Source organism: Neolamprologus multifasciatus, chromosome 7 (genome assembly GCF_963576455.1).
Source record: "Neolamprologus multifasciatus chromosome 7, fNeoMul1.2, whole genome shotgun sequence".
In the NCBI taxonomy this organism is placed as follows: Eukaryota; Metazoa; Chordata; class Actinopteri; order Cichliformes; family Cichlidae; genus Neolamprologus; species Neolamprologus multifasciatus.
Genome location: NC_140445.1, coordinates 10,366,829 through 10,380,852, shown reverse-complemented (window position 1 = coordinate 10,380,852; position 14,024 = coordinate 10,366,829). Strand labels below are relative to the sequence as shown.

At 37.2% G+C, this 14,024-nt stretch overlaps 1 protein-coding gene across 1 annotated transcript; it reads right to left on the bottom strand.

The window, feature by feature from the left end:
• Window positions 1–8,343: 8,343 nt before the first annotated feature.
• cetn3 (centrin 3) lies at window positions 8,344–13,352 on the bottom strand. Its single transcript, XM_085169185.1, has 5 exons — window positions 13,203–13,352; window positions 11,880–12,015; window positions 11,569–11,683; window positions 11,266–11,457; window positions 8,344–8,971 (listed from the first exon to the last, which is right to left on the bottom strand). Exons 1-5 carry the CDS (start codon window positions 13,217–13,219, stop codon window positions 8,928–8,930), a joined length of 504 nt encoding a protein of 167 aa, XP_085025311.1. The 5' UTR covers window positions 13,220–13,352; the 3' UTR covers window positions 8,344–8,927.
• Window positions 13,353–14,024: the final 672 nt, after the last annotated feature.

Sequence of the window (14,024 nt, the reverse complement as noted above, 5' to 3'; positions counted from 1 at the left end):
ATGTGTGGCCTTGGGTCTTCAGCCCTTTTGTTGCCAATGGCTGGGGTCTCCTGGGTCTTTTGTGTGTGTAACACACAGCAAAATTATGTGTTTATTTGTGTACCTCCCTATGTGTCCTTCAGGTGCTGTGTGTTTGTTGGAGTTGGAGACCCAGCATGTCTGTTGGCTTCGAGGATGGACAGTGGTCTGTGCCGCCAATTTATATAAAAACATTTAGATGAGATTATGCTATGAAATAAGAAATTAAAATGCTTTATCCCTCTGTTGAATTACCTGATAGTTATTCAGTTCAAATTCTATTTATATAATGCCAAATCACAAAGACACACTTTGGAAAAGCCCCAAGGATTGATAAGAACTAATGATTACATGCAGAGTGGTGTATAAACACATAGTGAGTGAAAAAGGTGACTGAATTAAACACACGGGAATCCCCCCAGCAGCCTATATTTATTGCAGTGTAACTAAGTGAGGATTCAGGGTCACCTGATCCAGCTATGTCATGATCTACAGGAACGCATATCAGGTGTTGTGGAGTAAAGGAACCAAATGTCAACTCACAGGCAGGTGTTGATAAAACAGCTTGAGTTTGTTAAGCTTGACGACCGGTACAAACATAAGGCAAAAAACATAAAAAGCAAAAGGGAACAAGGAAATTAAACTAGAGGAGACAGGACATGAAGGAAAGTTGACTTAATGATCGGACAAGTGACAAGGTGAGACTGAGACAATAAATACACAGGCAGGTGATTAGGGGAAGTGGAGGCACATGGGAATGCAGCTGAACTGAATGACAAGGGGAAACAAAACTGAACATGAACCACACAGGACAAGGACTACCAAAATAAAACAGGAAATCGTTAACACTGAGTCATGGACAGAGACATGACAGAGCCGAGGGAGCAAGAGAGAGGACACAAACATAAGGCAAGAACTGTATCTAAACTCTGACCAATTCTGTTTACATATGAGGCATAGCATACATTTTCATTGCTATGCAAATGATACCCAACATTGTCCATCCATGATTAACTGCCCTTTTCACCTTCATAAGCTGCAAAAAAAAAAAACCCAAAAAAACACCGACCACATTTTCTTTTACATATTTAATGTTTAAGCAATAGCTATACATCACAGTCTCAGATTTGTAACCATTTGATTTAACTTACTTGTATGCGCTTTAACCTTTTAACTTTTTACAGTCTAATCCAGATGTTTAATCCAATGTTTACATTTTTGATTCAATATAGTTTCCTTTTTTTGACTTGGTGTATTAAATAGTAATGTATCAAAACTGCCACAGATGTGACATAAAAACAAATATTAAAAAGACTTTTTAAAACATTCCCCCCATTTTTTTTATTTACCCATTAGTAAAATTTGTCTTATGTTTTCTTTTTTTAATAGTATATATAAAATGTATTTTCATTCAGATATAACCAAGCACAACAGTAAACAGTCCAGTGGTCTTTCCTCCCATGTTCTCCTGTCAGGGTTAGAGGGTAACTGTTGTCACATATTTGGGATAGCTCGCCTAATGACTGACAGGTGGGCACCAGATATGAACACTGGTTTCCCATCAGAGTTTTGAAGCATTTGACATACAAATTTAAATATTGGTCTGGTTTTGTTCAAACAGATATACACAAACCCAACTAAATGAAGAATTATTCCAAACAAATATTTTATTTAGTAAAATATTTGTTAATTTTAAAAATTAAAGTATTGTAGAATCATTCTTTTGAAAATGTTTGAAAAATATAAAATGTTGAGAAATCCTTGCTGATACATTTTTGTGAATTTATTAGATGGTTTCTCATGAATAGGAATAACTTTGGATATTGAAGTTTTTAAAAATTACCACGATATTTTTTATGTACTTTGCATAACAACAAAATCTGAGTGAACAGTAAACATAGCTCACAAGAAGTGATGAAAAACTGTAGTTATCTTTGGACTGGGACTTGATTACAAGCACCTCTTTAAGATTACCCTCTGTTTCGGACACAAACAGCTGGAGACACCACAGTTAAGGAGGCATTCCTGTTACATTTCATGAAGTGCATTTTAAGTCAACCCCCATGAGGTGCATGTCTAGGTCATACAACTAAGGGACTGTCTGAAAATAGTCACTCAACAAGCTTCTTTTAAAAAGGGATACATTTTTGTGAGACGTGAATTATAATTAAGATACATAATAACACTGACATTTTTGGTTAAGAACAAGAAATCTTGTTGTTCCCTCTGGTGGTCAACCTGTGTAATTAACAATATTTGACATTTTCAGTATTTTCCTGCAAATACAGAAAGTAAGGCTTATTCCACAGCTGCCTTAAATTAAAAGTATTGATAATTACCAAACTCCTTTTAAAATAAAAAAAATCTATCTGTAATGGTTAATTGACTAGTATAATCAAAAGGATATTTTTAATATTAAAATCTAATTAGAGTCGTTATCCATGCTGTTTAAAAAAAAGTTGAAAAAAGTAAAGTAAAAATATTTGGCTTTTTAAAACATTTTATTAAGATGCCAGAAAACAGATACTTACTTGCATTCCTGAAAAATTAGTTTTAGTGATTGAATGTTATGCTTCAATAATTTCTGACTTTTCACTGAATCCATTGTCTTTAAGGTTTTTTTTGAAACCAAATGTAGCTGAGCGATTCTCAAAATAATGGACAAAACATGTCCCCCAGATAAAACCTTATCTTTGGGCTAAAAACACGCATAAAAGTCTTAATCCAGTTAACTAAAAGGCAAACCAAGGCAATGTTTATACAACAAAAGTATAATTTAGCTTTACAGTCTCATTGTAATAGGATCTGTTGCTTAATACATAATCTGTATATATGCATATAAATAACACTTAAGGATAAATACGTGTCAGAAAAATTTCTAGTAAGTATAAAATGGTCAATTTCAGGCTAGAATGGCAAAACTTAACTTTTTAGTAGAAGAAGGAAAGTAGGAACAGGGAGTATCAAAAAATGAGAAAGAAAATTAACAGCCAGTCAAAGCTCAGAAAGGTGGAGAAAAATTAAAGAACATTGGTGATCTGAAGGAAAAAAATCAACAAGTCCAGCAGTATGTAAACATAAACCCACAGACTCCTTTAGACATCAGTTTTGAGGAACTGAGCAGTAGTAGGCAGCTACTTGCTGGCGAATCATTAAGATACATAGCTTGAAAAAATGCATTACAAAGAGATTAAAGCATTCAAAGGCAAACAGAAGATGGAGCTCACTTTCACACCAAACGTCAGAAACATAGTGGTACTCTGTCAGAGTTTATGGTTCTCAACCAAGACAAATTAAGAAGTGAAACAACCGCCCATGTCCACCTACTTCAAAATCAAACATGAGGAGTACAGGAACATAAGAAGTTGCAATGAAACAACAGTTATTGTGCATGTCGACTTCTGAGGCCTGGAAATGCAAATTCAGCTCAGAAATACAACCCTGCCATTATGGACAAAACCTCCTACAGATAACACTTCACACGGGCATGTTTTACACCAAACATGAAAAGGTAGAATTCTTCACAACTTCAGTCCAAGCACCAGGATGCAGCAGCCATATGAACCGACATGGATCATGTCCTGAAAGATATAATGGTCGAAGCAAACAGTTTTGCTGTCTTCCTCCAACTGAGATTCAAGAATGCAACATGGAATGCCATCCCATGGCAAGGGTGCCCCAGATGGCATTGGGGCGACAGGAAGAGATGTGCAGACCCCGTTGTGTTGAGAGGTGAGGACATTGTAGATGGCAGACACTTACACTAGATTATCATTATATCTTATGACACTATACTCGTGCAACCATTGAAATACATCACAGGAACAAGAAAGATTCATCAAGTATTAGCTCAGAAGAATATCATCCATTGCAGACATGTTTCATGTTTTTGCAGTAAGCCACTGATTTGCTAGCGTTTCAGTCCAGTTGCTTACTTTTTTGATGGCATCTCATGACACCCAGATGAACATCAGATTTCTGTGGCTGTTGTATAATAGAGACCTCTGGCGATCTTGATGGAACCAAAGGAAGAAGAGCCCAGCAGAGCACCTGAAGCAACTGAACTGAACAGCCATACAGTATATTTCAGTACAACTAAATACTAGACAAAAATGGAGGAGCATCTGGTGAAGGACTTGTTTTGAGTCCTCAAAACGATTCTAGCATGTTAGTCTCACTGATGTGTCCCATACAAATCATCTGTTTTTAACCATTATGACAAAGTAGATAAGATAAAAACACAGAATGCTGTGCAAAAGGCCCATTTTTTCATTCCTTGGTAATAATATTGTATGGCCCACCATTATTGTCTAAGACTTTTTCTTCGTACAAATGCAGTTAATACCTGAATAAAGACCTAAATTATTTGATCCCATCAAATTATTTCAAGATTACATGTTAGCAGATGGTTTTCTCACTTCACAGATTATTTAGATGAATTCAAGGATGACATGATTAAACCATCAACTGCAAAAGGACTGTTCATAGAAACCAGAAAGCTTTTTAACCAAGCCCAATAGCCCATCTACATGTGGAACCCCAGGTAACCTATGTTTTTACCCCCAATCACAGAGCAATAAGATCTTGGTCTGCCATCTGACGCATTTGTAGAATTCTCATCAGCACAGATTACTACTAGTAATACATGAGAGTGAGTGTGGAAAGTCATATAGTGGAAACCACAGGGGGGCGACTTTGAGGTTGTAACTAGGAAGGAACTGGGTTGGGTTATTTCTAGAGCATGTGCTGCTCCAGTCCGGGACGTGACAGCTGAGCATGTACCAGAGGAAGGCTAAGCTCAGGGCCTCACTGTAATAACCACATGCACGTTCATATAATGAACATTAATGATGACTTTCAGCCTAGTCGTGTACATACATACAGTACTTTGTTTCTCAGCCTTTTTTTTTCCACATCTGAGTACTTGATGGGGGCTGGGACAGATGAAGTGTGAAGCAATGCGATCCAGATGCCTTCAACCAAACCAATATATAAAAGCCTGTGGGGTGTCAAGTGACGGCGTTCATGAGGATTCGCCGAAAAGCTCTATGGGCAGTATTCTGCATCACAAGTGCAGTGTGTGACAAAGGCCTTGACTAACTGCTGTTATTATTTCATCACATACATCACATTATGAGATGAGATTTCTTAGCAGTATCTAATTTTTATAGTCAGTATGGAAGGTCCTTTATTGTTTTAAACATGAGCTTAGTGGCTTTATGCTGTGACATCATTTGCAGTTTGTAAATCACACTCAACTAAAATTTTACTGTACTTTTATCCACTGTCCTCTTTTTTATTTCAATTTTAACATAAAGTAATAAAATTAAAATAGAAACTTTACCAGAAGTAGTGATCACAAAGACCTGAAGGACACAGAGTGCATGCAGTGATCAGGTGCATAATGTGCTGGCACACATCCCTCCATCTTGTGGGCAGCCGAAGTACAGCAGGAAGGCTGTACAAGCTTGGTTCAAAACTACTGCATGCAATGTTTGCATTCTGTCCGCAGGTGGAGACATTAACATACAGCAAACACTTTGTCTGCTTTATTCATAACTGCCAAGCCAGGAGACCGATTGGATTTACATATTATTTTAAGTAACTGGTATCAAATATTTTGTAGTAATTTGTGGTTTTGCTATACTAGTCTGTATCAATTATATTGTGTACCATTAATTTTGAATGTCATTTTTTTCCCACTACGAGGCAATGTACACGAGGCAAAGGCGTGCCCTAATTCAGTGTAACTAACATGACCTTGAATATTACTATGCAGCCATTTGGAATGTTTTCACAGTCCTGTGAAAACCTAAGTACACCCCACACCGTCCCACTGCTAAAGAGATAAGCTGCACAGTATGCAAGTAAATGTCTGATGTGCATAAAGGAGCTCCACAAGGGACTGTGCCATCTTTTTCAGCTCCACTCCCATGAGCACAGACACAGGAGATATTTGATATCCCATGCTATCACATATGCTGCTAATAAAGGAGGACTTCCCACTTAATGTCAGAAAACTTAAATTTTAAAAACCACTTATTTGGGTGTCCACGCCTGCCCCCTGAGCATTTTAAGGCTGAGAGGTTAAAAAAGAAATAAACTGTTAAGAGATTAACAATCGATGCTCAAAATGTCATGCTTAATTTCCAGAGTGAAACCGTCTTCAGTACCGACTCCACAAGCCTTGCCTTTTTAGCCCATATTTAACTACATAAAAAATAAGTAGACATGCCCTTTATTTTTGCTACATAGAAATTTGTTTTTATTAGTCATCTTTCATGAGCAATAACAGTATTGCAATAACTGGTGATTGAAACAACCACAGAAAATGCAGGGAAAATGCTTTTTTTTTTCAGTTGAACACAGTGAAATCCCTCCTAAATCCCACAGCAAGTCTCTACATAATTGAGTAAGGCATCACTCAACTATGAAGTTAGGTGGCCCTGGTTGGAAGTTGAGTGATGCAACAAGCCTCCACTCTTAATTTAGGAACAACCAATCCCCTCACTGTTACTGGCAGCCCTAAGCAGCTGAACAACACCCACCCTCCAGAAGAGGGCACAGCTGAAGCATGTAACATCCTGCTCCCTGCTCACACACGTTAAATATCCACTGTTTCCTTTTAATCAAGATCCACAGTCTCACTGGTTGTGCAGTCATGCACACCTCATATCAGTCATTCATGCTGGATCAGTGAAGAAGAATTCAAAGCTCATCACAGTCACATTACAGTATATAGTATGGATATAGCTAGCAGGACATCATTTTGGTGTTTCGAAACCAGATGCAATGAACAGGGTCAGCTCTGACTGAAACTGCATGCTCATTGGCTAATGGCTTGTCAACCATAAATTGGTACCCAGTGAGAAGATCAAAAATAGCCCTCATTTCTCACAGTTGCAAAACAACCAAAATTAAGAAAATGGAGTCCACTTTCTGTACCGTATGACATGAACTGAACAACCGAGCCTACAGGATAATCTAAAACATGTTCAGAGAGACCCCGGCAGAGTGCCGATACCCTTATGTCCCCACTTATCTGCAAAGTCTAGGGTTCATGAGGGGTGCAACACAACAAGGGCAACAGCACGAGCTATATAAGCTCAGACTACAAACAGCGTCAAAGATTTTACAATTTCCAGAAAACCATTTACAAATTCTTAACACTGTTAACTTAATTAGGAGGGGAAAAGGAAGCATATTAATTTTCAGGGTCTCCAAGGCCAAAACAAGAAACAAAAACCCCACTCCTCCCGGAAAAACAAGAACACACTAAATTCTAGGTTAAGACCAAAGAAAAAGTACTATGCCTGTGCCTGGCCACAAAACAGAAGAAAAGGTTTACATAACGAGGAAATGGCAGAGAATACGAACACAAACTAGAAATGATGGCGCGTTTGAAGCTGAAGCTCATGTGTCAAAAAAAAAAAAAAAAAAAAAAAAATCAACACACTGCTTCAGAAACAGTGTCGAGGCTTTGTTTGTCTGAAAGAGTCACATGATCAATGACGTGATCAAAGCTTCATTTGTCATGCGACTGCTTCAGTACTTGATTTAGTGGCTTTTAAGGAATTGAATCATTGGTGGGATTTATGCTGTATTTTGGTGGTGATTTTGTGTGATAGCAAATCAGTGTGTGACAAAATTACAGACATAAAGCCAGGAAGAGTGGACGCCCTGCCTATTCCTAAACCCCCCCAAAAAAAAACAGTTTATCAGCAGTTCTACTCCCAGGTCTAAAATGTACATAAGAAGTACACATACTATAGCTATAATTATAGAAGTTATTTATATATATATATATATATATATATATATATATATATATATATATATATATATATAAATAAATAAGTGTACTTGTCCTTTGGCTAATTATATAATCACGTGGAGCCAGGGACCTCACAGCACAAGACACCTATTATAAGGTTGTGTTGTACATCTTATATATAGTGTTTGTTTGTTTTTATTAGTAATAAACTTAAAGTCACAAGCAAAAGCAGAACACACTATGGCACGTGTTTAAACAAAGCACCATATCAGCCCAATATCACACAGAAGCTGTCAATTCAGCGCTGTAGAGTGGGCAATCATAATGAAGCAGTTCATTGTAAGTTGTAGACTTAAGGTGTTCATCATATTTAAGGCCACCAGATGTCACTGAAGATGACTGTGTTGAAAAGGTTCGAGTGATGAACCATTTTTCAATAAAAGCTTCAATACTTCACAAGGCTTCATTTGGCCATCACTACAAACTAGGTCCCACAACAGAGACACACTTACCAGCACTCAGAGAAAGTAAAATGGTAAAAATGGTGCGACTTGCTGGGAAACCAGTTTATTGTGTCAAAAATAAATAGAACACTTGAACATGCACATGTAAACTGGAAATACAACCATTCAAAATAGCCATGTATGAAATATGTGTCCTTTACAATATACAGACACTTCTGATAAAAGCAACAACATTTTACTCCTATTTGTCTATATTTTCCCCAACAGTAAATTAATGTGTTTATAAAAGAGTGAAAAGATCTTTTTACAAGATCTAATTACAGAAAGGTGTGAAATGGTTGCAAAACACATTAAATATTTAACAAAGATGTTATGACATGGGGGAAAAAACCCAACAACAATTAGCTAATTTTAAAGACTAGCATGATATTGATACTTTAACTTTCACCTTCAATAAGAAATGAGTTTGGCTGACCTTAAATCTGTCACACAGTTCAGTACTTTTATGGAATGACTCAAGTACAACCCTCAGGGTCAAAGAAACAACTTCTGTCCACCTGCGATGCTTCAGAGGAAGCTGTGCGCCCTTGTTGACAGTCAAGTCGCTTAACTGCTCACAAATTGGACGACCAATCCAACCAAGAAGTCCTCAGCAACAGAGAAATCCCTCATCAGGACTCCCCGCCCATAATTGTAAGGAACTCCTCCTGGTTTACTGGAAAGGGGGTAAACAAGTCCAGTCAGTCAATGAGAGCACCAAACACAAAAGAAAAAAAGTTTTAAAAATGTCAGTTTCAGTTCTCTAAAATACAAAAAAACTTCCCTTTTTTTTTTGCATGTATGTGTATATATGAATTTCTTGTAATCTTTTTATCTCATTTATTTAAATTCTTTTCTTTTGACTACAGTTTCTCTGTTCAGCCCACTTTGACCTTAAGTGGGCTGGAGCTGTGAAACTCCTTTTTCTGTCAGTGTGAACATGTTACATAATTTACTGTTCTTTTACATGACAAAAAAAAAAGCTGCTGTGACAAAGAAAGAAATCTGTCAACAGGACTCTTTGGACTTAAATTGTAAGAAATAAAACTACAGAAATGGTTCTGGTAGCTAATTGCCCGTAGGGTTTTTTGTTTGTTTGTTTTAAACTGTAGTGGTTTAAAAAAAAAAAAAAAAGTGGTACATGCAGACATTTCTACATCTCTGCCATTCAGTTTGAAACCTTTTGTCCCCCTAAAATGAAAATGGAAAGGGTATCACTTCAGCCATTTAATCAATTCTACACTAAGCTTTGCAGTCTACAAAATCACTGAAATGCAGCCAGATGCTGCTTAATTTACTTTTTCGCTTGTTTCTTCACATTTTCCTGACACGCAGGCATTTAAATCCAGCACCCCCATCTCTCTGTGCAACCTAGCTTCCAAAAGTAGGAAGTATTAACAAAGTAAAAAATACGTTGTTACTGTGCTTAAGTACAATTTTCAGGTATCTTTACTTCAGTATTTATCTTTCCAACTTCTTTTTACTTTTACTCAAAACAGGTTCATTACTTTTGCTTTAATGTATTTGGGTCAAGCTATTTGTGTCAGGTAATTTCAAATGCAAGGTTTCTATCAGGTCAACAAACACACAAACTGTGTGCAGTTTGTCTCACAGTGTGTTGCTAGCTACAGGTCCAGCTGCTGTGTTTCACAGGGAAGATAAAAGAAAGAGAGCTAACTTCACTGAAAGATGGAGAAAGATTAGAAAGACAGGACAGGAGAGGAAGAAGAGAGCTTAGATTTAAAGGTAAGGACTGCTCAATGGTATTTGATTTAAATGCAGATTATGCAGATTTAAAAGCTTCCATGTCAGTCCTCATGTTTCTAAATCAGATATCAGGTCTGTACATGTGACATTATGTTTTTTCATATTGTGAAACATGCTGCAAATCAAACTGAGATAGACTAACTGTTGTGTTATTTAAAAGTTGCATGAAAATCCTCTGCAGGTTAGTGCAGGTAAACAAGTTAGTTTGCTGTACTGTGATGGATTTAAAATAAAGAACAGTGTGTGACTAGCGCACACTGGCTGTGGGTCCATGGTCAGTGTGAGGTTACATTTAGTGTAGCAGAAATTCACATGAATTTTCACTGATGCTGAAATCCACTGACTTAATTCTACCTTCATACTCACTTTATACCGTATAGGAAAAAGACAGCTTAAATAGTTTACTATCAGCATAGAAGATGGAAATCAGTCAGGACAACTCATAAAATATCTGCTTACATCTGGTTGAATTCAGCTGTGTACATCTGATCAGCTGATCACAGCCTTTACACTAAGAAAATCTACTGAAGTCTCAGTAGAAATTATTGTGAGTTATGAGTCTTTTCCCCACATTAAGCCATTACAACCAATTTAAGGGTTCCCCCACCAGCTGAATCCCACTTTAACCCCTAACTGGCTCTAAAATTTGAGTATATTTCAGATTTAAAATGAGAAAAAAAAAATAAAATCAGGGTAGAAAAAAAGGGATACATTGACAGCTTGGAGGAAGTAATTGCATAATTTAACTCAAAGATCAATAGGAGTAAAATCAATGGTCCTGAAAGTAGTACGTCTGTGAGATGGTTATGAGTAATTTTGCTCTAATGGTTAAAATCTCATGAAGGCATTATTAAGTAAGTTTAAAGAATGATTGACTCAATAGCGCTTAACAGAACCACAAAATTTTTTTGAGATTTGAGGCTTTCTTTTTCAGAGGAGCTTCAGTAGCCAGAGCCGTACAAGGTAAAGATAAAAAACTATTAAGATATGTATTTTTCTAAAACTACTTGACGATAAATATGTCTCCATATGAGCACCTTATAAATGGTGTTCATACGCCTCTTTTGTACGTACACCAAAACAAACAAAAGTCCCGCTCATCCACTCCTGCTCACTTAAACAAACTGAATGCATTTCCCTTCTAGGGATTAAATGTATAGCAATAATTATCAATGTCAAAGAAAAGAGCAAGTGCTGACTTACTTTCACCATCTCCGTCAGTATCAAACTCCTCGATCATGCTGCGGAGCTCTTCATCGCTGATATTCTCCCCGAGTTCCCGAGCCACACGTCTCAGGTTCCTCAAACTGATCTTTCCTGATTCGTCATCATCAAACAGCTTAAAGGCTTTCATGATCTCCTCTTTCGGATCTCGCTCTAGGATGCGATCAGTCACTGCAGAACCATACATAACATGCATCAGAGTTACTGAAACACTTCAGTTAAAGATGTCAGAGATTTTCTTCCTCTCGGTCCCTGTCTGCACAGGGGCACATGCAAACTTACCAACTTCGCTGAAGTCCTCGAATGTTATTTTCCCATTTCCCTCTCTGTCATAATCCTTAAGGATCTTGAGAACATCCACTTTCTTCACTTCAAAGCCGAGTGCACGCATTGCCACCTGTTGACAGTTTGTGACAGTGAGATGTTTCTGTATTCCAACAGCAGCACAGCAGATGTAAACATGTGAGGAAAACTGCTTTTTGAGTTCATTATGACAGACATATGGCACATTTTATACACAGCAGATTAAATACTGCGTCACCGGACTGTTCTTAGCTTTCAAACTTGTTTTCCTCTCATCATCCAGTGCTCACCTTCAGCTCGTGGTAGTCAATTTCTTTGTCTTTGTCTGTGTCAAACAACTCAAATGCTTCCTTGATTTCATGTTTCTGATCCTCAGTGAGCTCTCTCCTCTTCTTACGCTTGGTTTTGTCTGCCATGAGCTCCGTTCTGGAGAGAGACACATGCAGCACGCGATACACAAATGTACACAGGTTTCAGCTGCAATCATATTGCAAACATTTTTCTTTAATTTAAGTGACACACGTATCTGCTGTTACCCCAAATTAAAGCTTCAATACAGAGTATGTTGTACAGCGTATGGCAGAACACCACAGCTTTACAGAAGAAGGTTAGCTAAAAAGCAAAGGGCTGACAAAACACACAATAGACAAATATGCAGGCAGTGCACTCAGTGTTTAGACAACGTACACAGCCTTGTGATCAGTTTTACCCAGCCTGAGAAAACAAACTTAAAATCTGTAACTATTTACAGACTGAAGTTTACAGGTATCTACACTATGTTTGCAACACAAGCAGAGTGCAGTGGATATATCGTTTGCAATCTAACGAAGTATCTACGACCAAATACTTATTCAATAATATCTGATTTATCAGCAACTTAACAACATGATAGAGTAATACTCTGACACCTGTTTATCTAAATATCAATAACATTACAAAATAACATAACAAAACAAATTGACTGTAGTATCATTATAACATTAATTGTCAGATACACATAACACTGAAGTGTTTGGCTGACAGCTGATACAGCTACTTTCCTCGGTTAGATTTTCTTTGTTTTTGATCCTTTTTCCCTTTTTTGTGCCAATTCAACACAAGATTATCCATGTATAATATTTAATATAGGGTTTTCCCCTTACAATTCCACTACACATACACTGAATAAAACGGAATCAGCAACTATGTTGGTCAAGAATGCTGATTTGTTTAAAAAATAAATGAGAAAAAACGCTCCTTTGTACTGGTACTGATGACTTTGTGCTGTGGCTATGCAGTCGATCCTTGAACGTGTACGTCTGATGAAAGACAAACGACGCACAGGGGTGGCATCTGAACAGTAGTTTTGCAACTAAATGTGGTCTATAGTACAGTACATTGTAGTCGTCCAAGTCACATTCAAAGAAACGAAAAACGAAAAAACGGTAAGCAGCTAACGTCGACTCTACATGGATTAGTAGATGCAGCTAATTCCTATGCACTATCCCTCCCGAACAAACACAGCAAACACGTTGCAAAGTTAACATGCTAGCGCCTCTTATGTGAAAGAGCTAGCGACCAGCTCTGTGCGCTGGTTTGAGGAATGTTGGAATAACTGCGACAAATCGGCTTACCTCAGAGACAGGCTCATTGTGAGGGGATTTAACGACCCTGAAACAATTACTCTTATTACTGTCACCAAACACAATATCACCGAGGCCGACACACAACAATTCCGTTTATCCGCGCTCACATTCACGTTTCCTATTGGTAGCTGGTCACCAGGCAGCAGCAAATTGCTTTCTGATTGGCTTAGAGTGTTCTTTTCGCCTTCTTCTTCTTCTGCTTAGTTATTTATTTTTAATATTTCCTCTAGTGCAATCGCAGCGGATCGGAGCAGTATCGCCGCCAGCTCCACGTGTGCTGCCCTGTATAACAATGCAGTAGACATGCACATGTGTTTGCCAAATCAATACAAATAATTTAAACTACGACGATTATAACACGTAAAGGTCCCTAAAATGTTGTAAGAATTTAAGTATAATTCTGAACAGTATTCACCATAGAACAAAATCCTGTGAGTGTTTTTTGGGTTTTTTTTTTCTTTACCGCATTTTATTGTGTGCCAGCTATGTTTAAAAGCTATTTTATACGAGGCTGCGACTAATTATTATTTAAATTAATGTTTAAAATGTACTTGACATCATCATTATTATTATTATTATTATTATTATTATTATTATTATTATTAATTTATTTATTTTTTTAGCAGTCGTAGTAGTAGTAGTATTTCAACTGCTGAACAAAAGTATCTAGGATAAATAAAGTATTTTTAATATTGTTGTGCTGATATTTTCTTGGTAAGTTGATTGACTGTTTTTTAAGCATTTAGAAAATGATGCTGGACCTTTGCAGTCAATGCAAAAAGAAAATGTCGAACCATGAACCATTTTTCA